We start from the raw sequence: 27622 nt of genomic DNA on the forward strand, positions 1-27622 counted from the left end.
GAGGCTGATCTGGCCATGCATTCCCAGGCCCGAAGACTTCCAATTCAAATCCCAGCCCTGTGCCAGGTCACACAGTCAGAAGACTTACTTTGTTAGAAGAACGTTTATATTTCCTCCTGAAGAGGAAACTTAGCTCTCCGCCCCACAAAACACTCCTTGCCAAGTCCTCACACATAGCATACAGTATGTGGAAAATGTACTGTAGAAAATAGCCCTGAAGGATGCATTTGTAGCCAAAAACCAAAATCATGGTTCAGAGGAGTAGCTAAGCAGCAGGAAGGGCTGCAAGAAAGGAAGGGTTAAGCCTGCACAGACCCCATCTCCATGAGGACAGAGAAATTAAGGCATCCATTCAGCAAAGTATTTAAGCACGTGCTTTAGTGCCGCAGGACTTGTAAAAGCACTTTATTGAATTGGGGCATGAAAAGGGAGCTCTAACGGCGAGGTATTATTCTCGTCCCCTTTATACTCGTACTGTACCTGAGTGTCAAATTTAGCAGCACTGTACAGGAAGGACTTGCAGATGTCGTACATGCCATCCGTGTCGCATGTGGAGTTCTCCAGACAGGCGAAGGCCCCGCAGCCCACCTGGAGGGCACTGTTCAGACAGCGAACCACCTCGGCTGCAGAGAGAGGCACAGGCGCAACATTACAGACGCACCGCTCCCCGATGCCCAACGCCGTGAAGTCCTTCTCCAGCGCAAAGGCAAGTCATGCTCAACTGCAATCAAGCAGTAGCCTTATTGCTTTTCAGGACTGGAGGGACAGGTAAAAAGAGAGGCCAAAGGCACTGCCAAAGGGAGTTACACGCTGAAGTCATGCAACAGATCACCAGCCAATCGAGGAACAGAAACTGCAACTACCGAAACCTTCAACTGGTTATATATGGATTAAAAGAGAGGCAACACCTGAGAGGCTTTGGCTAGATGGAGACTTACAGGTCCGTCCCAACCTCATTCTGATTGCATGTGTTTGCAGCTTTATTCAGAGTTCCTCTAAAGAAGGCAGAAGTTAATGAGGATGGGCCCACGAAGAGCACTGGGCAGTGAGGTCTTCTGCACAGTCTTAGACCGAGGGGAGGTCAGAGCAGCTTGGCAGCATCTGGCTCACAAACCTCCTTTGAAAATGAGACTGAAGTGATGGCGATTGCCAATAAGCTGGCATGAAATGTGCACTTATTGCGAGGAAGTGCTGGTTTTGCCAGCATTGGAGGTATTTGTGCTTTTCTAAAAAGCGTAAAGTATCTAGAAATAAGATTTTAGTTTGCGTGTCAATTATCAGTACTACAAAGGACTTGAATGAGCAGCTTGGTGCTAAATACTAACCTGGTACCCAGCAGTTTGCAAGCATAGCCAAGAGAGGTCATATTGCTGAAGATTTGCAAAGAGAAGGGACATTTGGACAGAGAAAGTTAAGGTAATGGAGCTGACCATGTATAATTAAAATCGTTGAGGCAGTAGTTAGTCTCAACAGGAGGGTATCCATGTCATCCCATCTTTTTTAGTGCAGATACTATGCATTTTAACAATGAATCAGCAGTATTGCCACATGATTGCCCTGAAATTAGTAGGGATTAACCTTTTTTGGTAAGCTGAACATCTGTCCCCTTATGCGTCTGTGCAAGGCATATTCATTACTTTTGCAGATCATGTTACGAGACATTCTTTAGGAAGAAATGCAAAGCCAGTGTCTCCCATCAAGATCCTAGGTGTGGGAAAAGTGAAGATTTGCATTTAGTGGAAGAGAACACACCTTATTAAAAGCTAAGTTGTAGCCTAAAGACGTATCTATATAACTAAGATCTCTACAGAAAAGAGGAGAAAAAAAAAATATTTAAAAAATCACCCAATTAAGCCCTCCTCATTCTCCGCTTTTGCTTACGTGCCTGAAGGGAGAAATATTTGGTAAGATCATCCTCTCCCCAGTTCATAACCTCACCATCGCACAAGTCATTCCCATAATTATGTTTCCACAGGTTCAAATTATAACTTTGCTTTCAGCAGACTTAGTATGCATTAAGCTTTTATTGTTTTAGGCACGGTGCAATAGTGAGACCCTATGTTTCTATAGCAACCAAATACAAAAGGAAATTGAGCAAACACCCTAGTATAATGCTGCAGAGCCTTGCAGATCTAAAATAAGACATCTGTTAATGAGCTCCAAATTAGAGACCTAATATCTTTTCAGTATACTAGAAGACAGATTTTTAATTTCCATTGTTCCAGACAATGTGTCCAACTTATCTAAGCATCTATAGTGCACAAAGTAGAGACATCCAGAGCTGACTTGCCAGCAATTTTTTTACCCATTGTAAAAGCAAGTTTGCTAAATGTCACAACCGTATTTTTATGGCACCATCTAACTGATAGCAATCAGTTTTTGAAAATAAATGCTAGCAGTGGACAGTTTCTAGGTTACCGCATTCTTCAAAGTCGCATATCTCTCTCCCCCTCTTTGAATAGACAGATGTTTGGCAGAACAATGGTTCAGACAAATTTCCACGGATTTTATCAACTTCCTAAAAAGCAAGGAATTTAACACCAAAGTATGATTGCAATTGGAGAAGAGATAAAGATACATGCAAGCAGGAGAAAAAAAAGTACACGGAACTCATTTAGTAGATGGGGAGGAGGAAAGAGAATGGATTGCATCCTGCAAGCAGATCACACACCGGTTCCCTGACCCAGCTCCTGAAAGATGATTTCTTCTCCAGCTATGCACCAATATCCTCCTGAATCAGACCCTTAAATTAATATTTGTTCCTACCAGCCATTAAGTTTATAAGCAAAAAAAAAAAAGAAAAAAAAAGGAAAAAAAAGAAAAAAAAGAAAAATCAGCAGTAGAGATATCTGAAACAGTTTAACACATCAGGGTTCAGGCTCAAAGCCCTCCTTGCTGGGTGTTACCTGAGTTCTGGGCTGCAACCCTGGGTTTCCTGGGGCTCACAGAATCATTCTGTTCAGCTTCATAGGATGCAGATGCACTGATCACCAGCAGCAGGAGAAAACCAGACTTTAGTAGCATTCTCTGACAAGTTTCCGCTAAGTGTGGTTTTTTGGGTGGGTTGGTTTTTTTTTTTTTTTTTTTTTTTTTTTGGGTGTATGTGTGTGTGTGTGTGTGTGTGTGTCTCTCTCTCTCTCTCCTCTTCCACTTCGGCTTGAGCAAAGATGTGGATCTGGATACGCGCTCCCAGGGAGAGAGAAAGGAGTCCGCCGAGGCTCAGGGACGTGCTGCAGCCCGGCTCTGCCTGGCCCCTCTGGCTCCTGCTCGCTGGGGGACCAGGAGCAGTGCCGAGGGCTTTTATAGCCGCCCTTATCGGTCCCCCCGCGGGCTGCCGAGCCAATCGGGAGGCGCTGGGCAGAGCCAATGGCAGACTGGACTCATTCAAGCCCCAGAAAACTGCAACTTCACAGGAAGAATATTTTCCAGCCAATTAAAAGTACCTGCCAAACAACAATAACCCAAAAGTTAATCTTTGGAGAGGCGGTGGGAAAGGGAGGGGGGAACTTCCTAGGGATAATTGAGCTCAAGGAAATGACAGGGCAGTCCGAAATCTTCCCCCACCCCAAAAAAATCACCTGCCCTTTAAGAAAAGAGATTTTCCCATCCGTTTAGCAGTTATCCCAGGGTTACGGCAGCTTGGAAGAAGGGAAGGGGCATTTTTGGACAGCACGTACAACGGGGGCTGGCAGCGAGCCTTTATGCAGCGGGTTGGCTCTGCACCTGACCCCAGCCCCCCAGAAAGGCGAAGAGGACGTACCTGTGTGCGTGCAGATGGGAGGCATCGCCTCTTGCCTGCCAAAGCACGTGTGCGCGACGCTGAACCTGTGTACGAACACACTACACCTCACGTAGGCACATGCAAATACCCTCTCGGTGCCTAAAACCTTATTCCTAGTACACTGCAGTCCTTATCTTCCCCTCACTCACACAATTACGTTAACAAAATCATGCGCTCGTACCTCAGACTTCAGCGCAGTCTTGCTTTTAAGGCTTCCCAGTGAAGCTCAAGAAACAATTTTGTAGGTGTTTGGTGGTTTTCCTGCTCCACCCCCCCCCCCCCCCCCCCAACTCAATCCTGTTTTTCAGATTTCTTAACGGGAGGAGGCACCCTAATGCTTCATTTAATCTTCATTTTAATAGGCACATAATGAGGATTAACACACTAGAGAACTGACTATCCTGTATACCAGAGACAATTTAAGGTTCTGAGTATTTAAGAGATGAAAGTATAAGCAGTAGTATAAAGCCTCCGAGCTGAAGGGAAATCAGGAAGGTGCATGGAGGAAGAAGATTTATAGATAAAAAGTTACAAGTTCCTGCAGCTTAGAGTAAGTTGAAAGATTTAGGTATCGGGTATTACTTATCAGAGACAAGACAGCTTCTTTTGGATCTTGAGCATGTTTGATTCTCACTCAGCTATCCCCACAATCTTTTCTGTCGAAGGAAAAATACTCTCGTCTCTGTGGTGCCAGGCAAGGAAAAGCAGCTGGAATAGATTCACAGATCCGTCCACGTATAGAAGTTCCGTTTGGATGAACCAATTCTACAAATCTCATTTAAGTGGAGGTGCAAAAAACCCTCGTCCTGTGGGCATTCATTCAGGTTTATGGGTGGCTACATTTAAAAGTCAATAAGGAAGCAATTTAAAGAAAAACAGAAGTAGCCTCTTCCTTAGCGGAGCTCCAGAAACAGTGCCCGCTGCTTTACCTCATTCCTGTCTTTTTTTGCCTAGGGTTGACAGCTTTGACCATGACAACGGGACCACTCTGGTTTCTCGCCCCATCCCTGAGCTCCAATTTCTTCCGAGAAGGAGCTGACAGCTCAGTTTGGGCTGCGCAGCCCCATTTGTGTTGGCATATTTGGTGTCAGCTTCAATTGGAATAGGAACAGGAGCGAGGTTGTACTCCTGCCTTGGGGTCAAAATAACAGCTGTGCCAGATGTTCCAAGAACATTCAAAAAGCACTGAAACAGAAGGGTTTCGGGTTTCATCTCAGTTTTGTGACACCGAGCCAATTTCATTAAATAAAAAAAAAAAAAAAAAAAAAAAAAAAAAAAGAAAGAAGCAGTCCTGCAAAAGCACTGTGGTTTCTCTACTTAATAGGACCAGTCCAGTTTGCAAGTGAGAATAATCCCATAGGGTTTGATTCTGATTAAATCAAAAGCAACTCTGGCATTGACTTCAATGGGGGATGAATCACCATTCTATCTAAGTCCTATTCGGAGTGGAAGCATTGCATTTTCCACAAAATTGAATTTCAAACTCAAAGCCTGATTTCTCCACCCCTTCACCCCCAAGGTGAAAATTCCTACTTGTCTTTTTTAATGTTTCAATCTGAACTGTAAGGAGTTTGCAAAACAAAACAGGTTGTCCTGGCCCTCTGAGCACGTATACAACCTCATGTGAGTCCCAGTGTAAGGAAAAGTTAGTAGTAAGTAGCTCCTATAAATACTAAAATTCTTCCAGCACATTTTCTGTTCTTTCTCATATCATTATTCCAGGGCTGATTTACTCCTTTAGGGACATATTTAGTATTTGTACCTGCTGCATATTTTCAAAGCAACCCGTTTTAATTATGAACAGCAATAACAGGAGATCAACTGTAGAGATGAGGCTCAGTTTGCTAATGGGAGCGGGCACTACAATACAGTGCGATATACTGGATCGGGACACATGCAAACATTATAACATCAGAAAAACTTTATCGAGTCTCCAAAAAGACCCTGTGAAGGCAGTACCTTTATTATGGCTTTAAGAAAGTGGGAAAATGAATTCAGGAGTGAAGGACCCATACTGAGTTGCTGTCAAATTTGGCAGGAGACTTGTACAAGCAAATTTCTGCATGAGACATTTGAGTACTTTGGTACCAGAGCATATTTGCATTACTTATTTTGCATACCGAAGGCAACAAGAGCTGCAAAATCCCCCTGTAACTTCGATTTTGCACTCACTGTATGATGGCAGAGGAGCCTGGCTTCTCTCTTGTACCCAAGCTTTTAAAGGGAAAAAGAAACAACCAGCGCAGGAATTATTAGAGTGTTCAAAGATCGGTAGTTTGCCCATTCCAGGGTCATGCCTTTAAGACTGCTGCTAGAAGGTTTAGGGACACAAGAAGAATACCCATTATGGGATAAGATTTTCCCCTAAAAATCTTCCTTCCTCCTGTTCTCAGTTAACAGCTGGCCTATACCCTAGACATCTCACCAGCAGAGAAAAGAAACCCCAAAATAAAAACCCCAAAGAAGTTCTACTATTTTTTACTAAAGGCTCAGCATGACCTGCTGGAAGACTTTTCTCTGTAGCTTCCCTTACAGGTTGAATGCTGCCCTGAAGTAGAAGGGTTTGTTTCCTGGCTGATACAGGTAAAGAGAAAAAAGAAAGGCACTGTTAGCCCTGAGTGAACTGTCCCCTTCTTTCCATTTCCATTCAAAAGATCCTGTTAAATCGAACAGTACACACTATTGTACCACTGTTAGTCTATTCCCAAGGTGTTAAGATTTTTGTCCAACCTCAATAAGAAATACAGGGGCAAAGAAAAGCAAAAGAAAAGAGGGGAACTTGAAGTCAATAACCCCCCCGCTTTGTGCTCAGCTGCTCCCTGGCTGGGAGCTGCTGCGAGGGCAGCGGCCCCCCCTGCCATTGTGTAACTCGATCCGTGCCCACCTTGCAGCCCCCCCTTTCCCAGCACAGGACCCCTCCATTCGCTTCGCTCCGCTCCGGAGGGACGTGAGCAACTGCATCACCTCGGGAGTTAGCAACGCTCCGCTGGTTCGTCCCTGCACGTCTGCTCCTTCCAAGCAAACGAACCTCCTCTTCGGCCGCCTCTCGCAGCAGCGACACTTTGGCACACACGTCCGCAACCACCCCACCCTTTCCTCGTGGCTCGGCCGGTTGACACGCTGCAAGTTAACTCTCTTAACACGCAAAAGGGATGGCTGGAAAGAGCCGCCACGGAGCAGCATCGGGCGTACGGGGTAGGTTTGCACGGAGCAGGACCCGTGTCCAGCAAGGGGCAGAGCACGCTCCCTCCTCACCGCAACTTTAACGCGCGTTGAACCTCACGGGAAACGCTCCGTGCATTGTAAGGATCAAACCTGCGCTGTCTCGAGGCCTTGATAGCTCGCCAGCCGCCTGCGCACATCTCGCTGGACCAGATCCTCAACAGGTGTACATTAGTATAACCGCCGAATTCAATATTAGCCCTTCATCTACACCATTATTCTGATGCGTCACTACACGCTGTCTGGATGCAATTCCCCATCGTAGAGTTATAAACCAGGAGTAGCTTCAATTACACTGACAGTATAAAAGCAAAGTAAGGGAGAGGCTAAGCAGAACCTTTTAATTTGCTTAGCCCAAATGAATAACCCTGGCTGCACCGGTGCAAGCGATGTCAGAACTTGTTCCAAAAGGCAGGATACCATTTAAGAGCTACCTGGGTGTCTGCCCCAACAAAGCCACTTGGATCCGTCTACAGGCTTTGGCCTTCGCTCCATAAACCTGGCAACAACAACAACAAAAAACCTGCTCAATATCTTCTTATTAAACAAAGGGATTTAATAGCTCTGGTTTATATGCAGAAAGTCAGAAGAGGTTTAATTGTGTCGCGACCGCTGTATGTTTAAGGTACAATTGTTTAATGCCCAACATAAGGTTACAACTATTGTCTTCTACTGTGTTTGAGGTAATTGGAAACATAAATGAAGGCAAGTTAAAGGTCTTCTCATATTACTGTACTACATGATTTATTCACTTCGCACAATTTGATTTTTTAATAAAAGGAATTATGTATTTTAGTATATTTCTGCTGGGATTGTTTTGTATCTTGTAAATGCAATGCATGATGAAAAGTGATTACTAATAATAACCCAGTATTACTTGTAATCCTATGCCCTAAATCCTGACTGCCTGTTTCAATGGGATTTTGATTAAAACCAAATGTGCATCACATATCAGATACATAAAGAACTTTCAGCACTCAATTCCTGGTACCTTGGCCTGATCCAGGCAGTGAAAATACTCATCTGTGGAAGGTGAAACAGTCCTTTAAAGGCATTGCTGTGGCAGGCCGACAGCTTTACTCCACTCTAACCAAACGTGGCTATCACTGGCTTGGACTGGATTTGTACCTGAAAAACAGAGTCAGAGGTTTTTTAATCCTTCCATTCAGCAGGTAGATGTGCCAGTCCCAGCCCCAGCCCTAAAGCACTAGCCAGGAGGAGTTATAGAAACAGGACATGGCTCACGGAGGCGAGGAAGTTGCATTTACACACGGCAATATGCTTTGGCAGGTTATCCCGCATCATGCCGATGAGTAATGTATTTTGGAGGATGCACATGGAGACAGAATGCCAGGTTTTGCACACAGTGACAGAGCTGTTCACCTGAACTAAAAGCAATCAGAGCTCAGAGATGCTGGCACAGATGAAGAGAGGGAGGAAGCCCCCCAGAATTTTAGAGTGGTCAGACACCCATCACATATACTTTCCACCCTGCAGCCAGCAGTTCACCAGGCGGTTGATCCAGAATCCCCAATGCTTTTGACTGCGGCAAGAGTTAATCCCAAACCCGATTTTGAGGGGCTCTGGGTAAGACTCCCCCCACAACAGTCTTTGCCACAGAGGCACACCCCACACCCCCCCGCCCAGCACTTGCAATAAGTATTTCCCTCCCCCGGCTCCAGAGCCTGATGACACTAGCAAATATCTAAATAGTTTCTTGCAAAGGCTTGCCTTAACCAGAAAGTGGATCTCTCATTAAAGCATAAAATTAAACACTTCAGAACAAAGATATTGGCACATTAATATGGAGATTCTGCACCCCCCCCCCTTCATCAAAATGCATTAGCCCTTCATGTGCAATTTGCATTGGAAAGCGTAGGAGCCACATAGCATTAACAGCTGTGAAATTGGTGTCATTCTTAAAGGTTAAAATAAACCCAGCTATTCTCTAAAGCTGCCAAGCATTTCTTTGCAAGATCTATGGCCAGAGCCTTCATGAATCATGAATTTGCTTTTTTTGTGTGCTGTGGAAGGATCCTTGGGAAGATCTTTCCCCTGTTTACAGGCAGGCAAGAGCATTCCCTGCTCAGCCTCTTGCAGGGTGACCTCAGCACTAGGTGTGAAATAAGACAAGCAGGAATCAGCCAGCAATATACATTTCAATTTGCACAGCAGCTCTTTAAAGAAAAAAAAAAAAAAAGGGAATGACATGGCAGCCTCCTCACTCTACTCTTGAGAAAGTCTCTTGAAACTTTTCTAGCCAATAGTTACTGGAATTTGTTTTGCAAGAGTGTCATTTTGTATTTTTTCTTTTTATTACCGTAACAAGTCACAGATCCTAAAGTTAGTATATTAAATATTCTGGTGACTGTACTGACAAGAACATTTAACATGAGAATCATTCTTTCCCCGTGATTTTTCAGAAGCTAGAAAGATTATTCTCAGGGAAAACCTATTAATTGCCAAGGCCTAAATAACACAGTGCCTTGTTAGATAAGAGGCGCCAAGTGAGTAGAGCATAATTCAAAACATATAGAAGCAAATGGGAAATCTCCCCGGGGATTATGGCCTCTGGTCTCCGTGCCAGAGGTTGACTCGCAGCTGATGCAACCCCAGAACTGCAGAGGCTGAAGGTCCCTTGAAATCATTGTACCTCCTGGATTTTGAGCTAGTTAAAGCAAAGGCCAGTGGATGCTTCTTGTCCCAGTCCCTGCTCCGAAATACTCGTATGCAATACCTGTTTGTCACAGTAGAAACATTCACGGGCTATTTTTAGAAGAAGAAAACCAGGGAAATCTTCCGTATTTCCTCTGAGATTCCACATGAGCAACACAGCCGTTCTTCTCCTTTTAGGGCTCCTCATAAAAACCACTGGCTCAGCGACAGTCTCAGAAGAAAAGATACCCCCATATTCTCACTCACCGTGAACTCAACCACAATGATTGTGCTTCACTGCCCTTGGAAACCTTACGATTTCATTTTCATTACGCTAACTGGAGGGAAAGGCAGTACCATACACCTCTTTCCTCTCCGAGCCTGCACAGAGAGGAACGGTGCGGCTTTCTCTGCCATGCTTCACCCCTACGAAGTCCTACTTGCAATGCAAAGCCATGGGAACGTCCAGAGCTGGGGTTGAGCGTAGCATTACTTCCAGTTCAGATGGGAGGTTAAATCCAAGCAGAAACAGGCCTTGAACAGCTTGTTCCCAACCCCGCTCTGCCTGCCGCCCTCCCCAGCGCATGCTATCCTCCCCATCTGCTGCTTTGGATGTTAAACCCTGAACATTGCTAAATAAGTAGGGCTGTGAAGAGTCGCGTGTATTGTCTGGCTGAAGTTCACTGCGGGTTGGCCTCCAAGGGAGACGATGATTAACTCGACAGCACAGTTTGGGCAGTGAGAAAGGCTGGGTTTTGTAGAGAAGCAAGTCACCATCTCCGGTCCTTTGCTTGCTGCCTCCTTCAGCAGGTTCAGTTTGAACAGTGCGTTTCGTCACTACACCTCACACCTACTTTTGCAAACGAGCAGGAAAAAGCAGCAGGGAGCTCTGAATAATGTATTGTGGTTTCCAAGCTGATTTCTCCCCCCCCCCCCCTCTCTCCCCCCCCTCTTTTTTGATCAAAACTGAACTTAAAATAGAAGAGGAAAAGGGTTTGCATAAATATCTGACAGCTGCTCCGAGCTTTCTCGCTAGTGCGGTAACCAGCAGAACAGCAAGGAAGAACTTGATTTTTTAGCTTAGTCTGAAGACCTTTTTTGGCCCATTTATTAGGAAAAGAGATAGGAGAAGGTGTTATCAAAGCAGCTAGCCAAGTGAGGTCTAGGGACGTAAGTGAAAGAAAGAAACTGGAATCTAGGGAGTGGACCAAATGAAAGGGAAAAGGATAAAGGACACTAGGGGTGACAACGAAGAAGCTAATCTGAGGCCGTCCTCTACCTCCAAGGAGTCTTTATGTATTTGCCATGGGAAATTTCACCTCCACCCGTTTCCTAACTGTGCAAGCAGTAATACAGAAGAGATCACAGTTCCAGTGTTCACATTTTTAAAACAGGCTTTTGCCTTTTTCATACCAATCCCTAAAAGTGAGAGGAAAGCAGATTTTACAGAACAGAGTTTCAAACATCCATCTCATGTCAGGACAAATAAGTGAGTTTTAGGAAGCCTGCAAAGGTGAAGGGAGAAGAGGTGCGATAATTAACGGTCCTCTCACAGCAGCAATCACAGCATCCACAACCTCAATTTAGTTCGCTTTTCAGCAGCTCCTTCTGAACCAGCTATGGGAAAATAGAGACATCACTAAACGGGACAATCAATTTTCACGGAAGATAACAGCCTGGCTGGCAGCGTGTTATCTTCTGAGAGAACAATCCCTTTGTAGTCCTAAATTAAGATTTGTCTTCCAGATTGCAGTTGCATCAGATGGAAACTAAAACCAGCGCAGCCACAAATTGATTGTCTTTTCTAATTGTCACTTATCTGGTGTGCAGCCATAAGAATAAGCATCTTAAGGCCCTTATATGAACAGGGAATTTGCCCCAGTTCAAGCCAGCACACTGAAAGATTTGCCCGGGGACTTCTAGTTTACATCTCCCAGCACAGCACAGCAGCTTTGTCCATCGCAAACACCCAAACACCCAGAGTCTTTTTCTGGGAAACTCCATTGTCTTAGCTCACAGTTTTAATTTTAAATAGAACAAAGGAGATCTTTTACCCCCATGTAACAGTTGGGAAACCAATACAGAGACTTTAAGGCTTGATCCACAAGTGGATGGCCAATATCAAGAAACTAGTATCTCAGCTAGATCACAAAACAAAGATCAGGACTTTGGTCCTGCTCTGCCTGTATGAAGAAAGACAGCATAATGCTCACAATCCTCATTTCAAGATCAGCAGAATTTAATCTTGCATGCTTTTCATCCAGAAATTCAAGACCAAGCTCTACATAAAGCAAAAATCCACCACAAAGAAAAAAAAAACTGCAGCCCATAAAACAAAACCAAAAAAAGCCCCCAAACCACTAAGTTAACTCAAAACCAATGAAGTTTATGAAGTCTGCCATGATTTTCAAATCCATCCTTAGCAATTTAACCTGATTTAACAAGGTGCCATTTCTACAAACACACTGTATATGCATGGGTGCGTGCACATTTCTACCGTTTTAATTCTCTGGGCACCTTCAGCTGCTTTTGATGGAGGCATAATGCCTCAGAGTCCCCCATCATGGCAGCTTTGTGAGAAGTTGTTAAAAAGGACAGCTGTTAGAAGACAACCCCAAAAACCACTCCACTCAAAACCTACAGCATCTGATCACCCCTCACTGGATACCAGAGACTCCATGGGGGAAGAAGGGGGAAGGGAGATGTCAAATGCCCCAGTTGTGGGAAAAGCTTCAATCGCAATTAACAATTGCCCACAAGACACAAATCTGTGGGAAACCAGGCTTTGTTAATCCCTGCGCTCAAGGAAATACTTATTCGTTCCGTGAGGAAGGGGCCCGTTTCCTGCCAGCTGCCTTCCCACTGAAGAGACCCGGGTGGGTGACTCCAGCCACCACCGCTCAGGACCCCCGTATGTGTCATGGCCGCATCCAGCCACTCCCTAATCGTTCATTTAAGATCTAAATATTTAAGACCTGGACAAGCTACACAAGTAATCTGAAGCTTAATCTCTTGTGATATTTAAGACATGGCTGGACAAAGCCTGAGAAAACTGGAAACCAACCTGCGCTATTCAGAAAGATGGGCTGAAGGACCGGATAGGTTTTACCATCATTCTTATCCTCACTCTTCTACCTTTTGGCCAATTTGTTTAGAAATTCCCACCCTCCCCCCAAATACACCCTGTCCTTCACTACGGTAACCATGCTTTCGATCCAGTGGCAAGGCTTTGAAATCTCAGATGTTGCAGATTGCTATAGCCAGGGAACTATCAATGGGGCTACAGGACGATTTGGCTGGTGTCCAGTCCGTCCCAGAGCAAGACAATTGCTCCACAGCAACCGCCGTAATAGCTACCGAATAGCTAATCCAAAGAGCTTACCAAAGCTTTGAAAAGCTTTTAGCAATCTTATACCAGGATACTCCTGACTTCTCAGCTGAGATTGTCTCTTCTTATGGAGAACTTCTTATGGTGTATGATAGGTATTTGCAGGTATTATTTCGAGGGATTTCAGAGCTATGCTGAAAGCCTCCTGCTTACCAGATAGGGTTCATGAGAGAGAAAGGGGCCTGGAATAACAAGAGAAAATGGCTTAGATCTTTTCCAAAGATCACAGGCAAGAAGTACGGTCTCACTTGGAAATGCTCGCCATGGCCTGGATTCAGGGTAGCAAAAATCTCCTAAAGCTGTAAGATGAAGGCTAGCTAATTAACAGCACTTAATAGCTGGCTAAAAGAGGTATGGGTGCAAGAATGGAATTCGAGTCCATGTCACAGAAATTGAAATTTTTTCCTCTGGGGCAGGTATGCTTTTGGGGCTACTCCTGGAGCAACAGCGTAGCCCAAAGTAGTGAACAATAGCAGGGGGAGGTAGGGAAATCAAGGCAGGAAGCTTTTGAGAATGCTCTAGTTCTAAAAATAGTCTGGAGTTTTGGTTATTTTAGTGTACAATGCCACTAGGCAGCCAGCTCACACAGCAAAATCTGCAAACTCATTCCCTTCACACCAGCTCTGCACTTCAGCATGGCTTCCGGGAATAAAAGTGCAAATTTGGGCAAGGATGCAAAGAATGCAGAGTTGTTCAGCTACTCTGGTTATGAGAAGCAGTGAAAGGCCCTAATAGAGGCACAGACTCCCATCTAAATATATAGACAGAAACTGAGAATAGCCTGCCACAGCCCTGCTCCAAAAGCCCACTCCAAGCTCTTGGAAAGCCTTTCTGACTTCAGCAGGCTTTGGGTCATGCCCTGTCCATACCGAAGGGCATGTTAAATTGGGTTTACAATAGCCCTTTTCCATCTGAGCTGCCCAACGGGCAGGCAACGCCTCCAGGAACCTATTGACTTTTCAGAGGCTACAAGAATAAAATTACAATTTGGAACTGAAATCGCCGCTGCGACTGTGATGGAGACCAGAGCTATTTAGGGATTAGATTAACACAGAGACTTTATGAAGCATCAGCTGTATGGCCGCTGTGAGTGAATCAGCAGGCTGTTAGCCTGGGGACCAACTGTTAATTGAAAAGGGGGAGGGGGGAAGAAAGGCTGGAGTTTCATATCTAACGGTTAAATACATTTCAGTTGCTGGTCCAAACTGTTCAAAGGATTTGCCAGACTTGCGCCTGCCTTCCCATCCCCCCGGCAGCCTTTTAGCCTCAGCTTCCTCATTAAAACGGCTGAATAGAGCTGCACTTGTTACACATGTCTGCCTGCAAAGGCAGTAGCAGTCTCAGCATCCAGGCAACCCTGCTCCCTTCCCAAATTCATCCACGGGGTCTTTACCTGCATGGCAACAGGCTTCTTCTCATTATTGCAAAAGTGACCACTCATCTTTGGGAGGGTGGAGTGGATGGCTGGAACCCAGCAGCAGTAAAACATATCCTAACATTTACAGATACCTCTAACCACGGGACCTGGGCACAGGTGTCCTCACCAGAATTAAACGATGTAAAATCTACAGACTTATATTCACTGACAGTCCGCTGTGTTGGTGAGCAGCACTCTGCACCAACTGTCTTTTTTCACGGGAAGTGAACTGGTGATAGCATGCACAGGACAGCGCGTGACCGAAGGACCACCAGGTATTCTCTGGGTGACCTATGAAGCGTCAGCAGTTAGCGTACTTCTTTCACAAGTTATTAAATAAGGCGAGTTTTTCAGCACAGTTATGCTTAGAAACAAGAAGCACTAGAACAGGCTGTGAATTTCTGGGCAAGAGATGCCTTGCATAAAGTTTTTCTTGCAATATATTATGTAGCTGCCTGAAGTCTCTATGGGTTATATTAGAGCCCTAGACAGTTGTCTGACAAATTCCTGGTAAACAAAGAAGACAAAGCTGGAACTCAAGCTATGTGCAAGTCTATTTATGTTTGTTAGTTGCAAGTTATTTCTTCAGTAAACGTTTCCTGTTTAAGAAACATACAGATTTTTAGTTCAACATGCCTGCAACAAATGCCCAAGTACCCCTTCTCAGAAAAAGCAATCGTCACTTTCCAGGTTATGCTGGTCAGGTCCAGCCCTTCTCATATACAAAAGGTTTAAAATGCATCTTCAAGAGATTTAGTCTTCGACAGCTTTTTTTTTTTTTTTTTTCTTCAATAAAAGAGGCCTAACCAGGAGTTACTGCACTGAACATGTTTCCAGGAAATTGAAAGCATTCAACACTGCAATGTTGATCTCCCCAAGCATAACCCATTTCTAGCTAAGTTATTATATAAATGCACACTATGACGGACAGCAGCTACTTAAACATACATAAGCTGTATGATATGGTAAGCATATGTTACTGCTGAACATGCAATAAAATTTGATTTTACCCTATTTACATTCATGTGTTGATTCAGTTAGCCTTTTTATTTCTAAGAGGATAAACACAAGCCCAACTGACAAGTTAATCGTAACCACACAGTGAAAAATCTGTGTGAAAACAAGAAATAAAAAGGATAGTATATTTTTTCCCTCCAACACTCAAGTTTACTTCATGAATGACGTCCCACAAACTTTTTTCAAGGGGAAGCCTGCTATCCTCATTCCACAGAGCAGAAAACTGATGCACAGATGTAATCAGAATAAGATGAAGACACAGGCAGCCTGACCCCCAACTGTTCACCAGTAGATCAAAATCCTTTCCTAGAGGCATGAATAGAACCCCAGAGCCCCATTCCCAGTCACTCCTATTTAATCGCTGCATCCCATTTTCTTCCAAAGCAGGAACAGCCCCTTTGGCATCCCAACTTCTGGTCTCCTTCCCCCCTCGCCCTCATGACAGCACTCCTTATTGCTCTGTGAAGTGCCAGCTGCCTTGGCCTTATCAATTCCAAAATCATCATCGGTGACATTATAACAAAGCTGTTTGCCTTTGCATCCTCGAGCATATAGGATGCAACCCCTCCCACACGTACTTTTGTTCCAAGCCAGCCAATATCTGGGAGGAGAGACAGCTCTTTAGCCTCCCACCCAGCGTGTTTCTGTGGTCCCTGCTTCCTCACAACATAACGGCATGAAAGGAGCAGGGAGGCAGCTCTGCTCTCTGCCTCTTCTCTCAAAGGCTCGGCGACTCTTGTGTCAGCAGAGCTGTGGTGAGCCACAGGCCGCTGCTTCAGTTCAAAGCATCTTTCCCGGGATGATAGCCAGCAACATCCCAAATTGAAACCACACACTTGATAGCTAGCACCCTAATCAGCTACATCTCAAACTTAGCACATATTGGCTCGTTAAAAGAAGAAAACTATATAGAAAGCCAGCGAAGCTCCTTCCTTGGGGGCCCAGTTCAGCAGGTAGTTCAGGGCATGCTTAGCTTTACTATCAGGTGGAAACCAACCACTTCCTAAGGGCCAGGCTTGCAGCATAGCACAGAGGCTCCTGCTTTCTACCAAATTCTGGGGTCTGGAGAGTCCATGTCCTTCACCAGAAGACACCCACAGTAGGAAAGATCTCTCCATACAGGGCTGCACGTGTTCTCCCTCTTGGGTAGGGCAGATTTTGGCTGTCAGGTCACTAAGCAGTGCATGTGCGGCGTATTAAAGATGGAGTCTTTTTCACCTACTCAGTTCTAGAAATTTTTGAAATAAAACATAAAAGCCCTTTTCATTTTTATCTAAGGTCTTGTGGCAATGTGCCAACAGAGAACAAAACACAGGTGGCATACAACGAACGCTCTGAGAAATGACTTCTGGTTTATGAGATGTTTCTTAATGGAGCCAAGCGATGCAGATTCGCTGTATGACATACTGCCCTCTCCCCTTCAAACAAAGTGGGGCTGGAGCTGAACACCCCATTCCTCGGATGCTGGCAGAGCAGCAACCTGAGTACATATCCTTCAGGCAGAAGCGAGAGGGGCTTGGAGGAGCTGCACGGCGATATGGGAGGTAGAAACACACCAGCTGTGAATTTGAATGGAGCTGCTTTGCAAGAGAGCAGAACGCTGCTGCTATATTTGGCTAGTCCCTGAGAGATTTTGCTGGGAAGGAGCATCTGTTTCATTTGATGCAGTGCCCATCACCCCCTAAAAGACAGCATCTTGCAACCAGCCATAACCAAGGGCAGTACAAAAGGGGACAACCTGTCGCCAATCTAAGGGAGCCGACTGGGACCACCTCTCGGAGAACAGGGATGCTCTTGGCAAGATGGGGAGGCTTGTGTTTGCATAAACTGCCCTTCCACCTACTTGAACTGGGGGGATCACTGCAAAACAAAGCAATACACTGCATCACATCAGCAGTACCCACTAGGCAGGGCAGAAAATGCTGAACCGTGCCTTAGTTTTCACCTGGACAAAGACGTGACCTAACAGCAAAACCTGTTTTTCCATTAGCTTCGTGTTGTGATGAACGTGTGAGCGATATCATTCCCTGCTCTACCTATTTCATCTTGGGGTAGATCCAAGGTGCTAAGTGTCTTTAAATTACAGTAGAGAAGAAAGGAGCAGACAACCACCTACAGAAACCTGATAGCTGCTTCCTACAGTTGTAAACCTCCCGGCCAGGGCACGCCATGCTGCCAGGAGAGCAGCACACGCACCATGTGAACACATGGCTCTCCCTCTCCAGAGTCCACAGGTTTCTTTCCAGTCACCATGTTTTTTACAAAATCCACCCAAAATAGCAATGCAGATCCAGTGCAAGGGACCAGATTTTTTGGAGCATCCCAATTTAAGATTGCTTGCTTCCAAATACTTTCTATCCATCCAATACTTGTTACAATCACAGGGCCATTCCTTTCAGCATAAAACCACCATGACACCACAAACCTAAGTATTATCAAGCAACGCTGTTGGTGCCTCAGCCTGAACTGCGCTGCCAACGCTTGGGAGTCCAGGAGGGCAATTTGAGGCTACCGCACAATTCACAAAGATACAAGGAAAGCAACGTGTGTAGAAAGGGCATGCCCTAAACCCCTCCAGGTTGAAGAACCCACATCAAGGTGGTCGTGGCACAGGAATACCTCCACGCTCACAGCCGTTGGGGCTGGAAGTCCCATGCTCTTCCCGAAATGCGGCTCCGCCGGGGAATCGGTGGGAGAGCGAGCCGATTCCTCCCAATAGATGGCAGCAATGGATGGAGACACAGGCACTTCTCCCAGTCCTCCTCCGGCCTCAGGCACAGGTGAGCACCCGGGGAAAAGGCGAAGGGCTCAGGCAGCATCAGGGTGCAGAGCAGGACCCAGGCACCCTGGGCTCCAGCCTCCGGACCACCCTGCCTTCCCTCTTTTGCTGCTGCTGCTTCATTATTTGTGCACTTGAATGCAAGCGGCTTCCTCCCCCCCAACCTTCCCCTCGCTCTCCCCTATTCGGTCCTCCGCTACTTTTGTTCGGTGGTGGAGGCTATTAAATGCCGAATGAGGAAGAGGCCTGTAGCGGCGAGCACAAGCACTAGATGTACTCTGAAAATAGACCATGTCAATGGAGCTGAGGTTTTGTTACCAAGTGTCCCTAATCGAACTCTTTGTGACTTAATCACGCTTTTGGCAGCGGCATAAGAAACAAGTAATGAATCAAGTTATTGTATTTCCTGGATTTTACTCTGCTATTGTAGTGTGCGACCCCAGTGAATATGCCGATTCCACTTCTTCCCCTCGGTTAATTCCTCCAGCCCTCCAAGGCCGGCCAAAAGGGCTTTTTTGGAAAGAGCAGTTTCACTAACACTATGCGGTATATAATGGTTTAAAAATCTCATCTAGAACTGTTAAATCTCTGCAGAAGGAGCAGGGGTGAGAGCAGAAAGGGAAAACGGAAAGGGTTCAGACATGTTGGGAGCCGGGAAAATGGGGAAAGAAAAAGCCGTAAGAAGTTGCTTTACAAATACAGGCCTCCTACTTTGTTAACACATTTAAGTAATGTTAATTGCAGTGCACTGCAGTATAAAGAGGCATTTGTAATTGATTAATCTATGTTTGCCATTTTCTAATTAAAGAGAAAAGAAACCCTAATTATTCCACTCTGTACTAGGCAGCGGAACAGTCATTATGGAATAAGCAATTTTCCCTCCTCAGACAGTGGGTTCCCCTATTCTCCCACGTTACATAAAACCCTCACCACACAACCCTCCCTGCAGCATGGCCGATTTCTGCTTGTTAGGCACTACCAGCATTGCTGAATTTCACAGCATCCCACTGTGCGGGAGCAGGGAGAGTGGATTGCGAGCTTCAGTTCAGCCTCTAAACCTTGCAAATGATGACTGTGTCATGTTTTCCAGGCCCTCCATCCCCTTGGAAAATAAGACTGGAGAAAAAGATGAATTTTGGGACCCAAACCCATCACTACATCTGTACTGATGCTGGTAGCTTGGAAAGAAACCAAGGCCATTGGAAAAAGAAAAAAGCCGGCCCTAACAGAGGGCTTGTGTCAGATGGAAAGAGATGACACCAAGCCTGAGTTGCTGCTGCTGCTTTGTTCTGCATCACTTGAACAACAGAGAAAGGCAGAGAGGGCATTTGCTGTCCTCAGGGTGCAAATCACAATCCGTGGTCCAGGGTGATGGACTTAGCCGGGGCTGCTATTGCAGCTCCCGACATTCTCTCGGGAAAGAAAAAAGCCCAGCCTGACTCCAGCTCCCAGTGCTGACACCTCTGAATTGCTCTACATCCTCTCCCATTCCCTCCTCCACAGCCCAGACTACTGCAACATCTCCCCTTGCTGGGGGTGGGCAGTCTGTGGTCCAAGAGGAGCAGAAATGGGAAAAGCCTCCCAACAGTGTTGGAGAGGCTGAGCCTCTGCTCAGTCTGAAAGGTTGATGTCTACAATGAAGTTGGGCAAGACAAATCCAAAGCTACGTAAATTTATTCAGTGACATAGAGGCTAGCTGATGGAGAAAGCTGCAAGGAAAACAGGCTCCCTTTTCCCTGGCTTAAATGAGGCAGGATGGAACATTTTCTCTTTAATTTGGAAGACATGCTGGTAACGCGGTTCCTGCTGATAAATCACACGCCACTGCCTGACTTGAGAAATGGCAAAAACTACAGTAGACTAACTTGCTACAATCGCACGCCTGGCACACAAGATGCAGTCACTTCAGAGCTGTTCTCCAGAAATAGTTAAACTGCACCACATGGCACTTAAAGCGAGTGTTCAGGGTAGGTGATGCGACTCCCTGATTTTATTCAAGTGCCCAGTGCAGTGTTTCTATCTCTGGTTTCTGTAAAGGAGCAGCTGGTGATAAGCTGCTGAGAGAAGATGATACTGATCACATGCAACCCAACTCAGAGCAGAGTTTGGAGTTCTTGCTGCAGAGGTACTGTGGGGTTGGATCATAACTTCTTCACTTTTCACGATTTAAAAAAAGCTTTGAGAGAAAAAATATTTCATAATTAGACAGTGGGACTCATTATTCCAAGATATTGTTGAAGACACGTAGGAGGATTTTTAAAAAGAGCTCAGACATGAATAAAGATAAAGAATATGCAGTTTTAAGCCAGGCAAGGGTTTAAAAGAGAACATAAAACCCTCATGCTTCAAACTGAGACCCATTTTTAATAACCGGGGGTTGAGAGGAGTATTATTTTCTGCCAAGTGCCAATGTCCTCCTCCTTGCTAGCACATCTTAACCGGCAGAAGAAAGTTGTTCTCAATCTTGCATAGAATCATTATTCCCAGCCTCAAAGCAGACCCAATGTGATTACTTACATTACACAAAAACAACAGAAGTGACAGAATGTGAGGGTTTTAAAGTAAAGCCCTTTCAGGGTAGATGAATAAAATGTGGTGAGAGTAAGTTTCTGCCCCTTGGCTGAAGCAGATCCTAAAAAATGAAACTTCAGAGACCCCAGAAGTGCAGGTAGATGACAAGGATGGAAACAGCACAGCTTAAATGTTCTTTTTTTCCTGTACTAGTATAGCAGAGGCCCCAGATAATTGGAGGGATCTGTTGTGCTAGGTGCTATACAACCCCCTAGACGTTGCTGATAAGATTGTTTTGGTATTTACTATGCGATAAAGTTACAGGAGCATGGAGATGCTTCCAAGTTAGAAGTGGCCAATTCACACACAGAAAGATTGAAGATCCAGCTCCCCATATCCATACATGTGTGTTTAATTTTAAGCACAAGTAATCCTTTAAATCACAGACTTTAAGGAACCACTCATGCTTAAAATTAAGCACAGGTGGATGTTTGCAGGGTCAGGTCTGGAAGATCATTTGCCTCGGTTTCCACCTGTTAGGGGACAGTCCTTTTTCACACTGCCATTTTTCCCTTTTTCCCCAGTTTCATCTGCACACTGTAATATCTGGGCCTGTGCTTGGTACAGCAGTTTAAAGACATGCTGGTCCTTACACTGGGGCCTTGAGAGTTTTCTTTTACACAAGTAACAAAATCAGTCCATTATCAGAAATCTGGCAAAACAATAAAATAAAAAATACAGAAAGATAGTCAAATATAGCCTTTGCCATTCTTATTCAACGCCAAGGGAGCTCAGAGGTGAGCAGCATGTTTTTCCCCTCATCAGCGGGATTTGTCTGTGTTGTGCACAGATGGAGCCCATGGCATCATCCCATGGATGAGGATGGAGCAAGTCAAGGGTAAATGGGCAAGGCATTAAGCTGAGTATTAGAGATACATGGCCTATTTCTAACTGCACTGCACAACCTTGGGCCAGTTATATCATTTTTTGTGCCCCTGTTTTTCCCACCTTTCCCTTGTTTGTTTTGTCTATTCACAGTTTGAGCTGTTCAAGAGAAAAATGTATTATAACAGTTCTTGGGAGATCCCACTAGAGCTCACAGCTAAATTATACCAGATCCCAGACAAGGCAGCAAGCAACAGAAGCACTACCCAGCTATTCTGGGGCCCGAGAGTCCTTCACAACAGCAGGACAGCCAAGGAAAGACCATAAACAAATTATTTTGGAAATAATCTTTTTCGTTATGTGAATCAAACCATTCAGTGTCACAAACACATAGCAAATCAGATGCATCTGAAATCCTCACACAGAGCTGTGCATATCACTCAAAACCACTCCAAAGCATTATTTTTGAGGGCCTACCCTCTTCTTTAGAATAAAAAGAAGAGCAGTCATAAAAAATACCAGGAACCCCCCAAACTTACCAGTTAGAAGGTATATAAGCCTATAGGAACCAGGTGGCAAACAGCTACCCTAGCAGAAACACACCTTCTTCCTTTCCCACCTCAATTTAAAGGGCCAGAGGGCAGGTAAACTGGGAACTGCAACTCAGGCTCAAATTTTATTTCTGTAATAAAAGTAAAAATAATAAAATGCAAAATTCGGAACCTGGTAGATCTTTCACTGCACCTTGTGAGACTATAAATTAGTATTTTGCCCAGGGAGTACAAGACAAGTTGAAGTATGATAGATACATGGCTAACAAACCTGACTAATGTAAGTGAAGGAGGAAAACTTTATAATAACAGGGTATGTTGGTAAAGAAGATCCTGGAGATAATTTTTGTGTATGATGCTTGTTTTAGTATTTAGGTAAATGCACATACACACTGCTCTGGTCTGTTGAGACATTGCATTGATCCTCGAGTTGGAGTTCTTTACTGATACTGCCATGGCTTGGGCTCAGCCAATTTCTCAACGGAGATGTTGGTCCTGCCTAGGTGGATGTGCCCTCCTGTCTTTCTAGTGGAATTTGTGCTTCCACCTCTGGACAAAATGCTTCTGAACATTTTTAGAAATGAAACAGATTTCGTTCATCCCAGTGTCATGCCAGAGCTAGCTGTGTTGGGATGTGTGATGGAAATTTATCTTTGTTCTGTGCCCAGTTTGTTCTTTTTACTCTGCTCACTACAGGAGAATCTCTGCCTGTCCTTGCCTTATCCCCATGCTAAAGATAAGAGGATGCAGGAATGAGGGGGGAAAAATAATGGAACTAATGTCTTCTTAATGATTTGGAGAAAGAGCTAAGCTGTTGAAATCTTCCCATTGTTAATCAGGTGATTCATCCCTTATCCGCCATCACATTAAATTTCAGGAGGATTTTCTCCTACCTGGCGTTTATGTTCAATCCGATGACCTGACAGTCCTCCTGAGTGGATGTAATCCCCAGGTACAGCACTCTGAGTTGTTGCTCTCAGCAGGATCTGTCCATGACTCTATTTCATAGTGCTGAAATGTCACCAGAACATAGTTCTCTGCAGAGCGAACTAACTGAAGGAAACCACCAAGAATTTGGCTCCACATTATCACCCAAATCACTAGTAAATTATCTACTTTGTTTTAAGAAAGGAGTACTTGGAGCAAAGAAAGACAAGGAAGTTCATCCAAACCCCTTGATCTGAATCCCCTTTGGGCACAATAAAAATATGTTCTGGCTTTCTATTCCTTTATAGATTGGAGGCAATGAAAGCTTCAAGTTCACCAACCCTCCACAGTGCTTGGCTTCAGTCAACACAGATGGTATCTGGGGCTTTTGGAAAAAAATTAAAAGGGTTGGAAGATGTCTGCAGCTCTGACACGATTATTTATGGGCCTTCAATGCGTGTTGGCTGGAAAAATAATCACGAGTGGGAACTGAGGGGAAAAACAAGACAATGAGGCTCAATAGGCTTCTTTTTGCTAATATAGAACCCCACAAAATAAAGGGGCTTCTGAAAATCTGTAGCTGCCCACAGGATTTGCTATAAGAGCATTGCAAGAGTTTAAATCTACAGAGACAGGGCCAACAGCTGACCAAACGGGAAGATCTCAAGCAAAAAAAAAAAATAATCATTGGTCACGTTTGGAGAACAGTTACTTGAGGCAGCCTGGCTTAAAGCCCTGAGCATGTGTGTGTACAAAACTCCCTTGACTTTCAATTTAGACGCTTTATAGCCTGAAATGATAGAAAGGGTTTTATCAGCTATAGAACCGAAACTAGCACTTTTACAGCTGCCTTCTGCTCTGCAAGGGCATAGCAGGGCAGAAGACTGATCCATAGTATCCCTGTTTTGGTGCAGTCAAAGGTTTGACCAGGCCAACATTACCTTTGCTAAAAGCACAGTCCCTACCGTGCAGTGCAGAGAGCTTGAGCAATGGCAGTGCCCAGCAGAAGCTCCATCTAAAGCAGGGCTGAAAGGGGACAGACACAGCCTTGTGCTGTTCTTCTCCCCAGAGATGCATGTACCCATGGACAGAATGGCATCCAAAACAGCAGAAGAAATCTTCCCATGGTCTCACAGCAGATTGGTGGTGGAGGAACAATTTAAAAACTCAAGATTTATGGCCTCTGCTTCAGCAGCCCTTTGGTGACTTCTTGTTGAGTCTCAGGCAAACTTGTTCTGAGATCATGTGGGAGTGCTCAGAGCAGCCTCACATATCGGCGAGGCTGAGCGCAGAAGACAGCGCAGACCAGGGTAAAGTGACAGAAGCTGAGACTACTATAGACAGGATCCTCAGAGTCTACAGAGAAGGTGGAGCTGACAGTCCTTCCAGAAAACTGAAAAGGCTTCGGCAAGATAAACAAACAGTAGTTATTCACTTCTTGGGAGAGACTTAAATGGGATTCAAGAGTTTTCTCATGGTTCCACAAACAACTGTCATTATCCATAGCTCATCTCTGTGTCAAACCGAGGTTTCTCCTCCCCCCTGCCCCAACATGTTGAAAGGAGAAGTGAAAAGGTTACACATTTATCTTATTTCTTCGTCTCCCAGGACCTGTCTTTACTTTTCTCCTATTTCCTTAATGCAGGGGGAGAGAGGGAGAAAGAGAGAAAAAGGAAACAAAAAAGTTCTCCATGGAGAATTCAATTCAGCAGAATTACACTGCTCTTACGTCCGCTTCGAGGCTCTCTCCCACGCACAGCCTGTGGCTTCCAGCACAATATCTGCACAGCCCCAGCACTGTGTCAGCTTTGATAAGAGCCCCTGTGTAATCAGTGCAGTACCAGTTATCCGGCTACAATACTGTATGATTTCCTCTTGTGGCTTCTTCATTCCTGTTTATAATTAAAGAAGGACTTCTTGCCATGCCAAAGGCTATATAAAAATAAGTAATAAGTAATAAAGTGATGGCATTGATCCAAGAGCTTGCTGCTGCCGCTCTTATTCTTGCAACACAGTAATATCCAGCAGTGGTTAACAGCTTTAAGGTTTTGGTGTTTCATTCAACTATTTGCATTTAGCAGTTATAGGAGGATGCAGCCAGCCTAGGTGAAGAAAAGGGCTGATGTGGTTTAGGATTACTGGATATTTAGCCTTTACATTTCGAAAAAAGTTGAATCATTTGCTGGGTTTTCTTCACGGCATTGTGTTCACTCTGCTGCAATCAAATTGGCCTAAAGTCATAAGCAGGGCAGGTGGTTAGAAGCTCAACCCTGGAGCCAGAACTTGTTCCATCCATTAATTATTTGTGTTGGATAATTAGCACAAGCGCTATGGAAATCGTGGCCCCATTGTGTAAATACATATGGTGCCCCCAAGAGCTTCAGATTTAAATAGACGGGAGAGACAATGGGCAAATTAGCCAGTGCTACACAACAGGTCATCGAGAGCCAGCGGTCCCACCCCGACTTCCCATTTTCCAGGACAAACTGTTCTCTTCATTAGCCCATGTAACTTCAAAGTGCTCCAAATTGCAGCCCCATGCTTAAAAATTCCTTATCTCCCTCCAAGTGCCTTCGGTCCCTGTCCCTTAGTCAAAGGGACATAGGGATAAGGAGGAGGTCTCCTGTGTCACTGTATTTCTTTTCCCTGCTCGAGGAGAAGCTGTGTCATACAATCTCCTGCACAAACCAAACAATCTTGCTCTGTTGCATGTGGGAGAGAAATTCTCTTCCTAACCATGTACATTTGTGGGGCATAACTATTGAGCAACATACTGTTATTTATTCTTTGTTCTTAAGTAACTTATGAAGGCTCTGTGAAATCAGCACAAGGCTGGGGACTGCAGAGACCCAGGCAAGTCACTTCTCCAGGGACACTGCAGGTGTTGCCATTTTACAAATGAGGGTCTAAGGTGGAAGGACTCAAGTCATGCAAGATGTCTGCAGAAGAAAAGGGTCCTGGATTAGCTACCTCTGTAACCACAAGACTATTTGATTGCATTCAGCGTCCTCCCGCTGGCAAGAGAACCAAGCTGAGAACAGACACAGCACAGGACTAATCCAAGCAGCACTGAAGAAGTATTTAAAAACACAAGTGTTAAAAAGCCAGGGTGATTTCTTCACCTGTCTCCGATATGTTTTATCCGCTGACCTCACTGGTATGAACTCACTTAGGGAGTTGCAAAGGTTCCCAAACAAAGGCTCCTACCCATTCCGGATTACACATGAAAAACATTGCTCCCCATCACTCTGAGTCACTCCTCAGCTGCTGAGCCAAGCCTAACCAAACCCAACCAGCTCAACAGCTTGGGGAGGGGGCTCCCTGCCTTTGAAGTCTTTGGCTAGAAACAGTCTTACCCTTTCTTACACCTGAGAAAACATTCTGCAAAGAACCTCCTTTCCTTTTGCTTTGATGCTGTCTTTCACACTCTCTTTTCTTCTTTCACTTCATCTGCTTTCCTTAATGAGAATGTAAATAAGGTACTGCTGTGTAACTCTGAGGATCTCAAAATGCTTAATGAAGATGGATCAATTAAACATACAATCCTGGATGAGATAGAGAAGCACAGAAGTGCTTCTTGGAGCCACCTTCTATTGCTCTGAAATAGAGCCATTTCTCATGTGCTGTAGGCATTATGTGGGTTACGGAGAGCCCTCAAATGTGGTAAATCTCAGCCATACCTTAGTGCCCTCCTCTCATGAAGTGTCACTTTATCTGAGCGACTTACCTAGAACTTGGGGTGTGTAACACACCCAGAAAAATTTCACATTCCTTTGCAAATGTTTCCTATCATCACCACGAAAAAAGGTACTTTCTAGGTACATTCCCTTTTTAAAAGGAATTACAGTCATCCAGGGTGAACAGCAGACAGAAAGGACTGGATGAAACTGGTAACAGTTTGGATCATGCCTTTAGGATGGCTCTTATTTTATTACCATTATTATCCCTCTACTTCTGTGTTTAGGAGGCTCTGGAGTATCAGGTTGCTTAGAAAAGTTTCCATCATTAGGCCTGATTTTCTACTCGTTTAGGAAGACACAGTGCTGAAATTGTTGGAGCTACACTTCTGCAAATCCTTCTGGAAATCCAATTCGAAGCCTGTTGTGGTCAAGGCCTCATCCACTGAAGCCCACTGACTTCAGCTGGCCCTGCATTAGACCAGAGGTGTGATGAGAATCTGCCCTGGCTTTCCCTTAAAGGAAGCCCCGTATGGCGACTTGTTTCCTGTCCTTGATTCATCCTGATGCGTATGTGCATTAAAGCGCTCAGCACCTCACCAGTCAACCCTGTCCTCCTTAGTGCAGTGCTGGAAATAGGGGCTGTTCTCTGTCGTTGGCAGACCCTGTGGGGAAGCTGTCAGTACAGGCTGTTTCCAATTTCTGCACTTTGAGCAAGACTTTCTACTCCAGTGCATCTAGCTTGGGCTGAGAAGATAGATGTTAGCCACAGAGCCTCCTTTTTGTGGTTTCCTGAATGCTTTGGTTTGAGA

General features: G+C 44.9%; 1 protein-coding gene across 3 annotated transcripts in view; it reads right to left on the reverse strand.

The window, feature by feature from the left end:
* Positions 1-24686, reverse strand: part of STC1 (stanniocalcin 1) — a 32512-nt gene extending 7826 nt beyond the window's left edge. Inside the window, exons 1-2 of one of the 3 annotated variants that reach the window (XM_041128302.1) lie at positions 24075-24686; positions 481-623 (exon numbers count right to left, since the gene is read on the reverse strand). In XM_041128302.1, the coding sequence (XP_040984236.1) occupies positions 481-623; positions 24075-24210 (279 nt within the window). In that variant the 5' untranslated portion in view covers positions 24211-24686. Of the gene's footprint in view, positions 1-480; positions 624-2906; positions 3025-7437; positions 7818-24074 lie in introns of those variants that run through there. The other 2 variants (XM_041128303.1, XM_030035008.2) reach the window with 2 other exon arrangements.
* Positions 24687-27622: the final 2936 nt, after the last annotated feature.

The sequence above is a fragment of the Aquila chrysaetos genome, chromosome 13 (assembly GCF_900496995.4).
Source record: "Aquila chrysaetos chrysaetos chromosome 13, bAquChr1.4, whole genome shotgun sequence".
NCBI classification, from domain to species: domain Eukaryota; kingdom Metazoa; phylum Chordata; class Aves; order Accipitriformes; family Accipitridae; genus Aquila; species Aquila chrysaetos.